Source organism: Anser anser (genome assembly GCF_964211835.1).
Source record: "Anser anser genome assembly, chromosome: 1".
Taxonomy (NCBI): domain Eukaryota; kingdom Metazoa; phylum Chordata; class Aves; order Anseriformes; family Anatidae; genus Anser; species Anser anser.
The window spans coordinates 151,874,093-151,892,130 of NC_139720.1; the positions used below are offsets into that span (position 1 = coordinate 151,874,093).

Here is an 18,038-nt window from a genome sequence, read left to right on the forward strand (position 1 = left end):
TCTGAGGAAGAACACATTAAAGGACAATATAGATTGTGCCCTGAAATACGGCCCGATTGGGAAGAATAAATTTCTTTGCATGGCCAAATAGATTTACATTAAAATGCTATTTTAGTATTCTGACCAAACACTAGCTAATCTGCCTGGCTGGACATTCTGACACATCTTTGACACAGGATTCAGTCTGCGGTCCCCTGCAAACGCCTAGCAAGAGCACCCAAAAGAAAACTAGATTTTTCTTTGTCTTGAGGTTAATTCCCAACTAGCCAAAACCAGGAGAAAACTGTATCAAAAATTCAGTGACATTTCTTTGCAACATAGATATTATTGATGCTTTTTAATAAAGACTGCACAGCTCAGCAATCTAGTATTATTTATTTTTTGGTGGTGTTAATGAAAGCCTATGTGATAATAGCTACCCTGATTCCTCTTGCACAAAGATCCTATTTTTTTCTTTCCTTTCTCCTCCTCCTCCTTCAGAAAATTAGATAAACGATTTCTTCTTAGTGTAAAATGATACCCAGAGGTCAATCTTTGACATTGCTGAGAGTCTTTTAAGGGATATATCAGCAATACCACTTAGCTCTTGTTGAATTAAATATAAATACTGCTCATACAAATAATATTATTGGAGAAAAAAAAATCAGTGTCTGTGCAGCTTCAGATTTCTAACAGTCCAAGACCTACAGGATTAATGGAGTCATCGTCCTTTGGGGTTTTGTCCCAGACCACACAGGTCTTGTAAGAGAATAAGGCTACTTTAGATTGATGGACTTTGTTCATATTCAGTGCCATTACCTAGGCAATACCAACCGTTTATCTCCTTTAAAGTAGACAGAGATAGTTCAGCAGGAAATCTGTTATTATTTCTCAATTCCTAAGGGAAGGAAGTGAAAGATAGGAATGCTCAGGTTGTTAATTGATGGCATCTTGTGAAAAAAACACATTTACCCTCCCTCACACTCGCCATGTATTCCAAATAGATATGGAATCAGATGAAAATGAAGTGTAATTATTCACTTAGAAGAAAGAATTATTCAGGAAATGCTCAGGAATTAAACAGGATTTAAAATTTCATAGGAAACTGTTTAATGTTTTTAGTCACTTCTCTCATTTTATTATTTTTATTAGTTCTTAATCTATACATACTGAAAATACAGTACATTCACAAGGGAGAATACAGTATTCTCACTTAGAAGTATTCTTATATATACATGTATTACACATATCAAGTACTTTGCAAAAAACAGCTTAAGTCCTGATCTTCTGCAGGTTGTATATATTCCTGCATTTACACATACACATACACATTTTTAATAGGACTACGTGCAGAAGAGGGCTGGGTTGAGCAAATACTTTTTATGCTTTACACATGGGTTATGAATAACTTTAAATAGAGGAGGCGTATACTGGGGAGATGCATTATACTATATAAGGAAAATAGTCTGAACTGAAACTTAGAAAGACACCAGCATATTGAAACACATCTAACTTTCATTTTGTACATAAGTTTGATGATGAGCATATATCTGTCAAAGTGTGATGACTGGTCTTTACTTTATGCAGTTGCTTATATATGTTATATATATACTATAGTATTTTAATTCCTGAAATAAAAGACCAAGAACTGTGTAAGCATTTATAAAGGCTTTAATGAAACTGTTTTTGAATATTTGAAATTGTTTTTCTCATTAAAGTCTTTACATAGTTGAATTGGTGGGAAATGTACTTTTGTCTAAGAACTGCATTAGTTAGCTAAAGCACAGGATTGAAATGTCTGGAAAACAGGGTTAAATGTCAGTTTATACTTTATTTCCTGATTTTAGTCAATCCTGGAAACTTTGGAGGAAGAATATTTCACAATTTATTCCTGATAAATTTAACTGTAAGACTAAGCCCTAATGGCAATATTCCAGTTGCTTTTTTGCAGTTCCAAGGAAATCACAGAAATATATTTGTGAGTAAAAGCAGGATTAGGCTTAAGGTAGTCTTAGTAGTTCTCAGAGAAGAGTTCCTACTAAGCTGATAAGGCTGGTTTTAAAAAGTATGTTCAGGTCTTTGTTAGCATGATTTGTTGATTTTCTGTTCCGTAGATGAAGACAGCAAAAATAACTAAACTGCAACAGCATACTTTTCCTCATATGCTCAGAGAGCTTCTGTGAGAGAAACAGCTCTGAATCCAAACCCTGCCAGGGAAGCTGAGAAGGAGTTGTTCTTAGAGTATCACACATTAGCACATAAATGCATTAGACCACAATAGTGTAGCTGTTCAGAGTCACAGAATGGTTACTCAGCTATTTGGATGGCACCTCTGGAGCTGGCCTAGTCCCACGCTCAAACAGGATCAGCTACAGCGTGTTAACCGTCCAGGACCATGTCCAGCTGGGTTTTGAGTATCTCCAAGGATGGAGACTTCGTCGTCTTCATGGGCACTGGCTGGGTTTGCTCTGATATGTCTTATCTCTTTCACAGTGGGGAGCCCAGACCTGTACACAGCACTCCAGATGTGTCTCGCCAGTGCTGAGTAGTGGAGAGGGATCACCTCCCTCAACCTGCTGACAGCACTCTGCCTAATGAAGCCCAAGGGGCCTGTTGGCCTTCTTTGCTGCAAGGGCCCATTGCTGGCTTGTGGTCAACTTGGGGTCCACCAGGACCCCCACAGCCTTTTCTGCAAAGATGCTTTCCAGGCAGTTGCCTCAGCCTGTGCTGCAACTCTGTGATTCCACCTGCCTTCCAGAGTCTGCCATAGCAGGTTTTGTAGCAGAATCAAGGTATTATTAAATAATTTGTGTTGTCAAACAAACACCCCTGCTTTATAATGTTATCCTATTACAATACTTCTCAAATATTAAAATCTGTATGAACACTATTATTAGAAGTAAAAGTATCCATTCTCCTGTCTAGTTACGACTTTTCAAAATTCTAAATGCTGGAGGATTAACATACCCATCCCATTTGAGTTTCTTCAGATGAACCAAGATATGCTTATGTGATAACTTCCAAAGAAGTCGAATCCCTTAATTTCTTACGTCAAGTAGTAGGACTAAAGGTCCTGTAGCACCTTGGAAATTCAGATTGCTTTCTTTTAGCAATGTTTCCTCATTAAGTTTTTACTCTGTGGGTATTTTAAAGTTCTAAACACAAACATAAGCATGCAGCAATCAAAACGGTGCTTAACTTCTGATCATCTTTGCCAAGTGCATAGTCATCCAATAGCATCATAATTGATCTTAGAACTAAGGTGCCAAACTCTGTGTTGCTGAAGGATAGTTAAATGATGTAAATAGCTTTTTGTGTTTTGCAATAAAGCACACTTTCGTTGTGCTTGATGTAAAAGCAGGAGATGAAGGTATTCTTTTATTGAGGCAAACATGTGGAAAATTGCTCTAGATTGTTATAGTACAGAGCATCTCCCCTGAAAGGAATGAGGTTCATCTATAGGGCAAACTCTGACTGTGGCACTTTATTGGGGTTACTCCTGGACTCTCTGTGGTCAAAGCAAATAATGTCATGTCCATCTAAACTGTTATAACCAACAGACTGGCACATTTTCTCATCTATAGTGTTATATTCTGAACTGTCACTCGGCATTAACTCAGTCAGTAGTGAAGTCCTACCACCTAGAGATGAACTCTGCCTCAGAATGATGTTTTCCACTTCAGTGCTACTCGTATAGCAATTACTGGGTCATTAATATCATTGCATGCAATTAGTAACAGTAGAATGAGCAAGAGGTTTGTTATTTATTTAATATGAACTTTCACTATAACCCTTTCTTTTCCAAGTGCTACAGACAGAAACCAGAGAGATTTTCAAGGCAGATGAATATCTTTGAAAAGTGATGTTGAGTTCTTGTGATACAGGTCCTCATTCATTTAATGTTAAAGCTTCTGCTTTTGTTTCCAGCAAGGCCACTTGTCATTAGCAACAATCAGTGTAACTTGAATGCTAACTAATTGTATTAGTTCTGTTCAGCTGGACTGTTAAGCAAAGCTCACTGTTGTAGGAGGGAGGTATTTCTTCTCATCCATGAGAGGCTTTTGCCTGTAGTGTGCCAGGAGAAAGGCTAAACTACGTAAAATATCTTATTGCTTATGGCTGGTGAAATTAACTAGCTAGTAATCTGTTTTACATGCATACATTCTGATATACACTGAATACATCATAATTAGTGGGCTTACATCTGCCACAGTTACTTCAGCACTCACAAATATATAATTTGTTTATGTAAACTAGAAGCAACCATGTGTGCAGTAGATCATTATCTGAAAACATTTCTCAGAGTACGTGAAATACAGAACTGAAATACTTTTAGAAAAGCTTAACTGTAATGAAAGACATAAATTGTCATTCATAGTGGTACAACATTGAGATGCTTTTTTTTATCATCTCTAAATCCTTCTAACAGTAACAGTGATGCAAGTAGGATTTTGCCATGGTGGGTGGATATTATGACCTTATGTATTGGATAATAATGCAGCAAATAGTGTACTGTTTAGTACACTTAAGCTGTGGTATTCCTTAACCAAGAGATAAAGTGGTGCTGTTTTTAAAATGATAGGCAGAAGAAACCAGTTGGAGCTCACAGCCTGTTTGGTACATCCCAGCTCCATGTTGCTCACTGTGTCTCTTTCCCTTAATTGAAAGTCTTTTGTTTAAAAAATAAAATAAAGGGCATATATTTTACCACCTTTACTCTTGTTGTATGATGTCACGTCTCCTTGGAATTAATAGAATCATTCTGAATATACAAAAGGGAGAAAACTCTACAAGTACTCTCTCCCTATTTTGTGTTTAATACTTCGGTGATCCTTCTTCGGCCAGGTGATGTGAGACACAGGAAGGAGAATCTATGGATTTCCAGAGGTGTCCCTGGAATTAAAAAGTTGATATTTGCAAAGTATATATCAAGGCATTCTACAGTACAGAACTGATTGGCTCTGTCTTGGTTGTGTCCTCCACATCGCACTCCCCCAGAAATTAAACAGTAGAAAAAACTGTCCCTCTTTTGAAATATGAATACAAGTAGAGAATTTTATAGGGAATTTTATAAAGACCCCTATTACCATGAGTCTCTTTTTAAGTACCACAAGTCACACAATTCACATTTGGACAAGAGTACACATTTCAGAGTAGTGGTTAAAAAGTGAATCACAAAATTCCACTGCAGAGCCTTTGCCTTCTTCCAGGCAAGAGGAGGCCTGCTTTTTATTTTACTTCAATTTGTTCTGGTTTTAGCTTGACTGGGGAGGGCATTGCTGCTTACTTGCTGTGCAGAATATAATTTGTGGATCCCGTTTAGATATAAATCCTGGGACATATAGCATAGGATATAATTTAAGAACTGACAAGGATGAGAACTGAAAAAGAACGGAGTATTCTTTTTGTCCTTTCCTTCATTCACATAGGAGTTTTCCCCTTGTATGGATACATGGAAAAAAAAAGCTGGCTATAAGAGTATTTCAAAACACTATAAACTTTAGTTTAAGAGAAGTTCTATGTTAATTTGAATAAATTGTGAAATAAGATTGAGTCAACGGGAGTTTCTGAATGGTTTTCAGTTCAAGGGGCTCCTCAAGAAATTCTGCTGCCACCTTGACTTTGCAAATAGGACAAACAAACAAAACATGTTAGAAAAATACAAAATGATTGGTAAAGCATGTTTTGTTTATACATGTTTAATGATTGTTTTTCTTTGTTTCTATAAGATCAGTAGAAAAGGTAGGATGTGATTATATTGTTCAAGCACAAATTGGGGAGGAAGTCTCCAGCCTTCAGACAGGAACAGAAACGACATGTTGACTACTCTGCGCACCTATTCCTTAATGCATTTAAGTATTAGCACTTGCAGTCCAGGTTTGGGACTGCTGACAGTTACATTTTGGAAGACAGTTTCATGCTAAAATAAAATAATGAAAGTTTTGGTGTCAATCTGAATTTTTGTAACTACAAACAAGTATAAACGGTTAGTTATTAGTAGTTGAAATTTGGATCTTTGTCTTCTCTCAAAACTTTCTGCAGCTCACCCAACACCAAGTGTTTGCCAAGCTTCCTGCTCTTTGGTGAGTGGCCTGAGCAATTTTTTTTGGTTGTTTCAGATCTCCATGCAGATCTGGCATTGCTACTAAGTTGAGGGGAGAGGTTGGGGAGGGGGAATTTAATTTCATTTAATTAAACACTCTATTACCTCAGCTGCCTTGTTCTTCATCACTGGCTGGTCTAGAAACAACCACCATGTTGTGATCTGTGATTTGTGGTTTCTCAGTGTGTGATTTCTGGTGTTCTTAAACCTGTCACATAAATTTAGATAATTTATGGGAAAGAAGAATTATTTATTTGGTGCTTTACTAAGAAAGTCATTAAAAAGACCAAAAGCAGATGAAAGCAGTCAGAGCATAAACACACGATGCCTGGCCAAAATAGTGTACTGTTACTTAATAAAATTCAAAAAAAAAATCAAAAGCTTTACATGTGCTTACTAATCCTTGACTGCATATTAGATCAAGTGCAGCTTTGTATTAAGAATAACTTACTACTGTTGGATCTAAAGCTTTTGTGGATTTTTGCTGCTGCATTGTGTAGGCTTTTCCATTCTGTTTCTAAGCATAGAAACAGCACAGCTGTGGAAAAGTAGAGATGGATAGGGTTGTTTGATTTCATTTAGCTCTGCTTTTGAGCAGCCTGTTTTCTGATACTGACTTCAAGGAGTATTTAGGAAAAAAAGATGTTGAACATCATTACTATTGGACAATACTGATCTGCCCCAAAGAAACCTGTAGTTCTCTCCTTCCTTCTTAACAGATCCACACCAGCAGCAATTAATTCTTAACGTGTCTTTGATTGTCCACACACACAAAGCCCATTTTGCCCTCACCCGTTAGTTGAGATCACTCACTCATTCCTGTAGTCTGTGTCTTAAGGTCTGTTTAGTTTTCAGAGAAAAACCAAGAATGATGTTCATAATTTTCCTCTTCAGGCATGTAGTCCATTTCATATTCAGGGTCCAGAAATGCATGTGTTATAAAGTTGTGTTAGTTCGAGGGATGTGACATTTAATTTGGCAAGTAGGTAATGTTTCTCACAATCCCTAAACATAAATGTATGGGTAATAATTGCAACAGAATTAAGAGGTTGAGATTTTAGTCTACTTGTGTTTCCTTTTAAGTAATTGTGATGGTGTTTTTTAATTTTGTAATATGTATTTTTAAGAGTGAGGGAAGCTGAATTTTTGTGACTGTGCCTTCATTTCTAATCTCTTTGTGAATGAAAAGCTATATACAGGCACAAATCCAGGAGCTTAATTCTCTTTCTGATTAGAGCAGTGTTACCAACCTGATAGGTTGAAAACAGCCAAGATCCATGCAGTGGCTTAGCCTCCTGGGAGGCAGGGTAATAACAATCAAATGAAGACATATTAAAATGTAATATTACTTCCTCTCCATGGGGACTGTAAAAGAATCATAGCCAGAAACTATTCTTGTCAGCTGATTCTGTTTCGTTCACTGGTTCCCTGCCTCTGCATTTATGACTAATGCATTTCATACAATAAACAGAGCTTGTGAAGTTTTAAAAGCAAATAAATGTAAAACATCATACATTGATTTAGTTCCTTTTTTTTTCTAGGAAAGAAAAATGAACCAACTAATTATATATATGTATCTTAAAGAAGGGAAGGCAGAGCTAGCATGAAGTTCTTTGGTCTGAATAATTTAATTTTTGCTTGTGTAAATGAAACGGTATGTTAAGAAAGTGTTTCATGAAACTGAAAATATATACTGTCTTCTCCAAAGTACGGATGTATCAGCAGACTTTTAACCATAATTTCATACATTTTTAGTGAAAGTTGAAAACCCAAACTTGTACTCCTTATAAAATGACAGCTGCTGTTGTATTCAAGGAATGCAGACACATGATGCTTATATAGAGCTCAAACAGCAGTTTTGACTTACTGCTGACAAACTTTGGCTATAAATTATTACGATTTTGTCCGAAAGTCTTAAAATTAATAGAGATTTTAGGTTAATTATATGCATTTATTTGTAGGTGTGGATAAACTGTAAGCTGAATAATCTAATCTGCTTTTGACTGTAAGTTTCAGTTTTGTAATTGACACCAGTGGAACAGGACAGATCTCAGAAAATCAGAGGTATCTATCCATCAAAAAATTTAAAAACATTTCCTTAGCTGTTTAGCAGCATTATACGTACTTTTAGTTTCCTGTGTGTTGCTGTATTAACATAAAGTGAAATGTGAGATCCTGAGAACATTTAATACTTCTGAGAAACTTTATAGTTATCATTAGTTACATTTATTAATATTAATAAATGTTAATATTTAAGTAGTGTCTAGTCTTCTTAGTGCAGGGTCATATATGATAGTTTGTGTGAGTAAATTCCTCTCAAGTATATCCATATTTAGACCTAAATGTAAAAAAATGCTCTTATATATATAAATATATGTGTATATAAAAATAAACTGAATGGATGTTCTAAAATTTGACCATATAAACAATCAGAGAGTAGTGTTTCCCTTTTCACATAGCACAAGGAATTTGTGTTATGTTTCTGTGTTTATACCCAAAGCTGTATTACAGACACTTTTTTTTTTTTTTTTAAATCACATCAATATAAGCACAGGTCCAGGTCCAGGGTTACTTTTCTGCAGAAGTGTCGGTGTAATGGAGGAGTTTGGATGATACTGGGTATAATTTTCACTTGGAGATCAATATAAAAAGACAGCAGTGAGCGTTTGAGGAATATTTTGTACTTGCTCCCTTGTTTGACTTCTGCACACTAAACTGTCAAGGGGTATTAGCAGTATGAAACTATTTTCTCTGATGTCCCAGATTACTTCTCTCTGTGCTGATTTTCAAAGCTTGAAAGTATGTGTTTAAACTACCTACTTTCTCCCTGGTACGCTGGGGATATGTGAAGTTATATTTCGGTAGTCTTAATGAATTTTGAGAAATAATTTCCTCCAATGGCCTTGGGTAAGTGTCGGTTTAATTACAGAGAGAAGCTGAGATTGAAACTTTGCTTTGTCACTGAAATGCTCCTCTTTGAAAATTCTCCGTTCCTCAGGATGTAGTACTCTCTACTCTGAGCTATAACGTAGGCTTTCAGAAAACCCTTGAAGAACTGTGGAAAAAGTGAATACTTCTGCAAATTCATTCATCTGACATCAAAGCTATGAAAGCATTCTTTTAGCAAGCAAGCGAGGCAGATTGAACTCGCACAGGCACACAACCAGACTCATTGTGCGTTTGGTCCCTCTCATTTGGAGACTGTATTTGAAGTAATTTTACGTTCTTTTTGCCGTCTTATTTTCTTATTCTGTACTGAGGTCAGACTGCATCCTCTGCATCTTATTGAGGTCTCCTGCTCTGTAGGTTAAATGGATAGGCCTTTAAAGAATAAAAAGGCATTGATGTTCAGAAGAAGCAACACTATTCAATTAAAATTAAGTAGAAGGTGCTTAAAGAGCTGTGAACCCCCATAGCCTAGATTAAAAAGCAAAGGAAGAATAACAAAAAAGCAAGAGAAAGTCAATGTTTATTAGTTGCACTTTCAGTTGATGCTCAGCTTTGGTATTTCTATTTACTGCTTTTTTCCCTTGTCCTTGTGCTCTAGTACATTGGCAAATAGGTCATAAAAAACACTTTCAGCAAAGACACATTTGATTTATGTCCAGAACTGGTTCTTAGTATTGATTTTTTTTCCCCTCTGGAAAAAAACAAAAGAAAACAAAACTATATGTCTCCATTATTTTCTGAGCCTGGCAATGCAGTGGCACATTTCAGATCTGCTTTTATCTTAAATTACTCATTGCGCTCTTTTATATTTTAAAAAGTCTTTTTGCAAGTCCGAAAAAAGCAGTAGTTTCACGTACTTCCATTGCCATGTTTTTACAGCGGGGAGAGAACAAGAGGAGGAACTGGGAGGGCCTGTGTACAGGGAAATGGGAATTTTAGGAAAAGAAAGCACAGTTTGGGAAGTTCGTACGATGGCTGTAATTTGAGTTAGTCACAAAAGAGGCAGGAGTGGAACAAAAACAAGAAGTAGATCAAAGGCTAGGAAGCAGGGTTCAGCGGTATGGGGTTTATATCTTTACAGCTAGAGAGAAGATTAGAGCAAGAAAAATACTGCCGTGGGGCTAGGAAGACATTGTGAAGGAATAAGGAAATATACATTGCTCGCATTTGAAAGAAAATCCCCAAGGAAGCAGAAAGAGAAGGAGTGAGAATTAAAAACAAAGATCTCTGAGCAGTGTGAAGCCCTTGTTGAATGAGATCCCTAGCCTGAAAAGAGGGAGGCACACGTAGAAAAGTGCTGCTTAAGCAGTTCGCCAGAACCGCGCCAAGCGGCAAGCTCTGCACTCTCTCATTTTCTGTTTGTTTTCTCTAGTCAGCGGCCCGGTATCAGTGCTTGAGCATGCATCTGCTTGTCTGTGCTTTTGGGGCCTTGGATACATTAGATCCAAGAAGCACCCAGGGTGCAAGACCATGTGCATTGGTGGGGGCTGCCGAGGCAGCGTTCCCCCACCTGGTTCATTTGCAGCGTCCCAGTTGTGTGAGCCAGGCCTGGTCTTTGGGGCGCCATGCCTCCAGGGCCTGCTGTGCCACCACCACGGCTGGGGCCTGGTGCGATGCACAGGGTGGCAGAGGTGCCCCATGCCCAGGAGCAGCCGAAGGGTTTTTACCAGCAGCTGTCAGGGTGTGCAGCCCTAGTGGAGGTGACTCAAGGCTTTTGGACTCTTCCCCTGGAACTGTGCTTTACACACACACACACACACACACACACACACACGTTGACTTGCGGTGGCGGGATTGTGCGGGGGTGTGCGGTCCCAGCAAGCGTGGAGAGATAAGCAAGAACAATATAAACACGGGAAACCACCCGTTTGTTTGCATGAGCTGGAAGGTTTCTGTGAGAAGAGAGTGTGTCCCCCCCACCAGCCCGCCCCCGCAGAGGCTCCTCAATGCTGAGAAAAGTGAGATTGTACTCTCAAATATTAAATGGTTTTCCAATCAGTGCAGAATCTCAGCTTTCACCTGGGTCTTTTGTATGCCTTTGCTTCTTCCAGCAGGAGATTTGTAATAGAGGAAGCAGGTGTAATGTGGTGATTATAAAGATATTGTTGAAAAAAAAAAAGGGTAAATTTCCAGTGCTTTGCTCCTTTGAGGCTTCCCTTTCAGCTGACTCCATCACCTTTTAGCAAGGTGCCGTGTTTTCGTCCGAGTCAGTCAGTCAGTCAATTGTGTGTAGAAAAAAAGCTGCTGGGTAAATTTGAAACCTTGATAACACATTCCTCCATTTGTATGTATTGTACAGCTTAGCGATGTATTCATTCCTTTGGCTTTCAACATTTCACAACTTTCCATAGGTCATCCTGAGCAACAAGGACAGGTCCCGGTAGATTGAAAGATTTCTGCTTTCAGACACTCATGTCACCTCACTTTGTCTGTTGATTTCCTGATTTTATTTTTATTTTTATTTATTTTTATTTTTTTTTTTAATCAGCAACATCAAATGGGTCTTTGGAGGGCCTGGATAACCAGGAGGGAGGGGTGTGCCAGACAAAAACCATGAAGATCCTCATGAAAGTTGGACAAGGTAAAGACCATCTGCTGTTTCATGAAATCACTTTGATCAGTCTCAGTGGCCTTTTAGTTTTCAGGCTTCTTTTACTAGCATAGAGCAGAGAGCCAGCCGAGTCTAGTGTGGTTGTTCCTCCCTAACAGTCTGAAAGCAAAGCCTATTTTCTGCTCCTCAGCTACTGACAGATTTCTCCAGGAGGAGGGTTGGTGTAATAAGATCTCTTCATTGGAGAGCTCCCTAGAAGGAAAGGTCACCTGGGAGTTACGTGTTTCAGTCATTTTTATTTTCATTTTAAAAACAAAAGCCACAACTGCATTGTTCAAAATTATTTTAAATACATGAAAGGGGGGAAGCTAATATTTCTATAGTTTGCTTGTTATGAATTGTGGTTACAGAGAGGTTTTTGTTCATTGTCTCTTTTCATATATAGATAACCTATTGTGCAGAAAGAAAGAATTATTCTTCTAAGTAGAAGTTGGTTTAGTAGTCAATCAACTTCCTCAGTTAAACTGAAATGTCATCTGCAAAGCTTTTCTTGCCAATTACAGGAGTCCCTATAGTTTCTGCAGATGGCCTCACAATTTAAACCTCTGAAATAACTAATATAACCATTTTGCTTTAAAAGGAAAATTACATTCTTGTATCTCCTAGTCCTTTGCATAAAGATTCTTCTGTTCAAAGTTATCCGTGTTTCACAAGATACCTATAGCCGGCTTATAAGGCTTAATATCATCAGACGCCTAAGCTACAGTGAGTCATTTTTCTCTCCCACAGATCCCAATTCTGCAGGGTTACCTCGGAGCACAGACCCGACCAAGCGCCCTGAGCAGGAAGCTGGTACCAACGGGAAGAGCTCCACCACCAGTCCCTTTGTGAAGGACCACTCAGGTAGGTATTATGGGGTTTCACATGAGAAGTGAAGGGCTCTGGCAGACCATCCTTTGTCCCCAGACACATTTTTATTTTAGCATTAAAATGTCAGAAAATCAAATGTTTTCATACTGAGATGATGCAAAAGCCAGTTCTGATGCTCCGGTGGATAGGACTTTGGAGCTTTGAGTTTTGGCAACGGTTGCTCTTTCCCCTCTTCTATACTGCAGTAGAAGTTAATTACATCTTGTAAGAATATCACTCATTTACAGGAAAGTTTTTGGATAGAACATTCTGTAAGCAGCTTTACGATGGTAAATGCTCCTTACATTTAGTACTCTGGCAGATGAACGAGTCTTTCTGTCTTTCTCTTCCCGTATAATACATTATCAAGTAGTTCTCGACAGCCATTTATAAAGTTTATTTCAAGGCATCTATAATTAATGTCCTGATCTTTTAACTGACCATGCGAAGTCTATGCATGATTGGCCGGTCTTTTACTAAATTTAAATTTATTTTTTTAAAAATATTTATCTAAACAAGATAAACAGATCTGATGGTTCCAAACAAAAAATATGAGGATGCATTTCAAACACTGTGAGGAAGAAAAAAGCTAAGTTTTAAAACACAAGTTCTCTGGAGGAAAACTCAATAAACTGGGAATGTAACAAAGCAAAGCTTGCTGACTGTTGGTTTTGGGGTTCCCAAAAATGACTGCATGTTTTCTGTGCTACTTGTGTAATTTGATATCTTTGATATGACAGTCACAGGGCAGGCTTCAGCCATTTCCTGCTAAGGTTCCAGTAGTTCACAGTTATGTGGACGTAGCATCTGGAGCATTGTTCTGCATGTAAGGGAGCATCAAGAGAGGGAAGTCAGCCCAAATTCTGAAATGAGAAAAGTGTCAAGTGAGCATTAATTTAACTTTTGTGACAAATAATGTGACAATATTCAACAGGCTATTCAGCACGTGAGCTTTTTATGACTACCTGATATGTGTTGTTGTTTTCTTTTAAATAAGTGACAGTTATAATGCAAACAGATATACTCCATAATCATTTTGCCCATCTCCCACGCTGCCTCAAGCTCTTTTGTTTCAGTCGTAAGCATGAGGAGTCCACATAAAGAGACACTAAGGACAGTTTCACTTAAATCAATATCTGATGGATAAAATAGAAGAAGAACTATGTGACATTAAATAGTACCAGTTGTTCTGAGAATTGTTGTTTCCCTGTCTTATTTTCCCCTTGCAGTACTATCCCACCCCTCTCTGCTGCCCTGAGCTGGTCAGCATCTGTTAAAAGATGCACTGTGCATCAAAGGCTGCCTTGTCAGTGCCAGTCCTTGCTGCTGATGGATGATGATGTATGAAACAGGGTGATTTGGGAGCAGCACAAAAGTGAGACCAACAGACACAAAGTCTTGTTTAATATTGATTGCTGACTTCGGCTGTTTGCATTTAGCTATCTAACAGGGTAATTGGTTTGTCAAAGTTTAGCTGTCAGTTAATTCTTCCAGTCTTGCTTACTCTACACATTTTTAAGCAGTGTAAACGGGTCACAGGACGGCAATAACTTTTGTCTGTTGTATTTCCATTCTTTCCAGGATCTAGCACAGATGGCAGTAAGGCTGGGCATTCCAGTATACTGGGTTCAGAGGTGGCCTTATTTGCAGGGATTGCATCAGGGTGCATCATTTTCATCGTCATCATCATCACTTTGGTGGTTCTATTATTGAAGTACCGGAGAAGACACAGGAAGCATTCCCCGCAACACACTACAACTCTCTCACTTAGTACATTAGCCACCCCAAAACGCAGTGGCAACAACAATGGTTCCGAGCCCAGTGACATTATCATTCCTCTAAGGACTGCAGACAGTGTCTTTTGCCCCCACTATGAAAAGGTCAGCGGCGACTATGGACATCCGGTGTACATAGTTCAAGAGATGCCTCCTCAGAGTCCAGCAAACATTTACTACAAGGTCTGAGAAACACACAACCAATTCTGTGGTACAGTTGAGGCGTAGAGGACACTCACTGGTCAAATGCTTTCTGTTGGGGTTTGTGATGACGCCTTGTGCGCTAGGATTGACTCAAGCACAGGGGAGAGAAGGCAACAGCTCTTTCTTCGAGAGCCGACTCGAGCTGGACAGCTTACCTAGTCTGTAGAATTCCTCTCTCGGTGAATCAGTATTCACTAAAAGCTGGAAGACTTTTATGTAGAAGATGCCCATTCTGATTGCTGTACTCTTGTTACATTCATCATCCTCAAAGCCATGTGCTGCAGGCGTTCAGGCATGTACAAAAGCCAAGGGAAGATGGAGTGATCCGTGGATGTTAATAGCTCTAGGCATCCTGGGAAGGTGCTCTAGGATATCAAGCTTGAAATGCAATCTTCTGACTTTTGTGTGTCTCTCTCAGTGCATACTGGATTTGTCACGCAGACCTTGGTGTCTAAGTAAGACTTGTTAAAAGTTCTCTTGCTTTAGTCCGTCACTGTTCCATTTATTTCTGTTATCCGGGGCTCTGCCATCCTTCACATAAGATTTCCTTTCACTCCACCTACTGAATCACTAATGGAACATCAATGTTTGGAGATCTGTGCTCCATCCATCTGCTACAGCAGCCTCACTCGAATGGGTAATGCATTTATAGAAATTGTGTTTGATAGTAAGGAGCCTTCCAGCCAAAAAGTTAGGCTGTCAACAAGTCAAGAGCAGGACTGGGTGGTGGAGGGAAGGGCTGGCTGCAGTTGAAATTGAATACTGCTGCCTCAAAAATAGAAGCTGGGAAGAAAAAAACATTTAGGTAGCACAGCACTTTGGTATGCTAAGTTTTAAGAGGCAAATAGGAGACACAATAACAAGCGCAGTGGCTTAGGGCTGCATTTGAAGGAATTCACGGTTATCAAATACCAGTGTGCAGAAAAAATAGTACCTTCAATACAGTAGAACAAAGGGGTATTGTCAGGAAGTGAACAAGCTTGGAGCGGACAAGACAATAGCAGGCCGCTGAGGATATATTAGGGCAGGGCTGTTGCGGTACTGGCAATAAAATGTACAGCTTTGAAGCTGTAGCAAAAACGTAGTCTGCTTCGGAAGACTTTTAAGCAGACTCAGCTGCTATACTGTCACATTATACTGAACACAGGGAAAGCATTTAAGAAAACAGCAGAGAGCCAAATCTGACCAAGATGATTATAACAGGTCAAATGAGCTGTAATTCTATCACTGGTAAAGTTGGGAAAAGAAAAAAAAAAAAAAAAAGAAAGCCTTTCTCATCTCTAAAAGTAAAACAGAATTTTTTTCTGACTGAGCCTTTTGACACTTTGGTTTATCTTAGTGCTGTACCTGCACAGTACGTATAAGTACTGTAATGGGCACAGCAGTTCATTGGTGCTCTGTTGCAAAGTTAAAGCACATACGGCAAACCTCCTGCAGTCCATAAGAATAAAATAAATTATGACACTGAGATGGAGAAGGAAGATATGTCTTATTTATAATAGGTGTATAGAACACAAGGGATATAAAATGAGAGCTTTTCTTTTTCTTTCTTTCTTACTTTTTTGTTTTGTTGTTTTTTGTTTTGTTTTGTTTTTTACTAATATATATTTTGAGATTGCACAGAATCTACACCAGAAGATGTGAAATTCATTTGCGGCAATTAAATAGTCTTAACTTGTCATCGTTCTACATATATATGTGTATGTGTGTATATACATATATATGTATTTATGTATGCATATATATGTATACATTAAGAAATGCAGAAACTGCTTCTGGGAAAAGCAACAACCATCCAAAAATAATGGTAATGAGAGCATATACAAACAGAATCCAAAGCCCTTTAAAGGTATCTAATCAGAGAAAATGAGGAAATAAGCCCAAAGAATCAGGAAATCGATGTTACTGCATCACATATTTAACAATGACAAGGTGTGCCGGCATTTATTTTCTGTGTTGTGTTTTCCCTTGCCTTATGAGCTGAAGTGTTCTGTAGATTTCATGGAGATTTGTAGAGAGGGGGTTCAGGTTAAAGTTTTCTCTTTAGCATGGCTATTCCCCTGAAGCTCCCACCCTGGAGAGGAAATAAGAAAACTCTACTTTTATAAGTGCTATGCAAATAGACATTTCTAACATAGTCATGTTACTATGGTAACACTTTCCTTTCTGATTTGGAAGGAAAATGTAGCAACAGCATTTTGGGGTTCTCAGACCTCCAGTGAGTACCTGCAAGAAAAGGAAAAAAAAATCTGTCACAGAAATTATCACTCTCTCTGTTTCCTGAACCTGAAAATGACGTTGGGATGTTGGTCCAAATGAGAGGAACAAAACAAAAAATCCCAACCCATGGTTCTGTGGAAGGTTACCATGGTGACTAACTACAGTACATATGTAATTCTTTTCAACAACCCTTCCTTTCTGTGAATCCATCCATACAAGGTTCTCTTGTAAGTCATTAAGATTTTATTTTGGGGGAGGGGGAGGAAGGGAAAAGATGGGTTTGCTGATCCTGATTTTTATCAAATCAAACCTATGCTTCATCAGTTGGCTACATTCTAGTTATGTACTAAACTGTGAAAAAAAATCAGATGAATTGCTCAAGAGCAACCTGCAACCAATCGGAAAAAAAAAAAGAAAAAAAATGTACTGTGCGTCTTGTTTTGTGTCTGGTGCAGAATTATGACAATCTACCAACTGTTCCTTTATTTGACGTTGGTTCAGCTTTGAAAAGTTACTGTAAATGCCTTGCTTGTATGATCATCCCTAGTCACCTGACTTGGAATTTGCACCATCATGTCTAAGTGAAGATGCTGTAAATAGGTTCAGATTTACTGTATATGGATTTGGGGTGTTACAGTAGCCTTACTCACGTTTTTAAGTAAAAAAAGAAAAAAAAAAGAAAAAAAAATGAAAACAAGACAAAAATGGCTTTTCTTAACCAGATTGTGTATATAGAGCAATGTTGGTTTTTTATAAAGTCCGAGCAAGATGTTTTGTATAAAATTTGAATTTTGCAATGTATTTAGCTACAGCTTGTTTAAAGGCAGTGTCATTCCCCTTTGCACTGTATTGAGGAAAAAATGGTATAAAGGTTGCCAAATTGCCGCATATTTGTGCTGAAATTGTGTACCATGAATATTTATTTAAGAATTTCTTTGTCCAGTTTGTAACACAGTATTATGCTTGAGTTATAAATAATTTCTTCTTTTTTTTGTTTTGTTTTGTTTGTTTGTTTGTTTTGTTCTGTTTTTAAACTAGCCGGTAATAAGTTTGAAATCTGCTTTAGTTCCACATTGCAATTAGCTCCCAGAAAATGAAAATTATGAAAATCACATTCCACGTCTGTTTCAAACTGAATTTGTTCTTAAAAAAATAAAATATTTTTTTCCTATGGAAACCTTGCCTTCTAAGTATTTTCTTTTTTTTTTTCTTTTTTTCGTCATTTTTTTCTTTTTTAAGAGAAATAATAAATAAGAAAGCCACCAAGTCTGCCTCTATCTGCCCCTCCCTCCTTCCCTTTCTGTCTCCCTGTTACCGTCTCCCCCTGTCTCTCCACCCAGATTGCTTC

General features: G+C 38.1%; 1 protein-coding gene across 1 annotated transcript in view; it reads left to right on the forward strand.

Moving 5' to 3' along the window:
- Positions 1-17,384, forward strand: part of EFNB2 (ephrin B2) — a 44,127-nt gene extending 26,743 nt beyond the window's left edge. Inside the window, exons 3-5 of the mRNA XM_083814591.1 lie at positions 11,520-11,612; positions 12,372-12,485; positions 14,073-17,384. Of these exons, the coding sequence (XP_083670717.1) occupies positions 11,520-11,612; positions 12,372-12,485; positions 14,073-14,455 (590 nt within the window). The 3' untranslated portion in view covers positions 14,456-17,384. The remainder of the gene's footprint in view (positions 1-11,519; positions 11,613-12,371; positions 12,486-14,072) is intronic.
- The last annotated feature ends 654 nt before the right edge of the window (positions 17,385-18,038 follow it).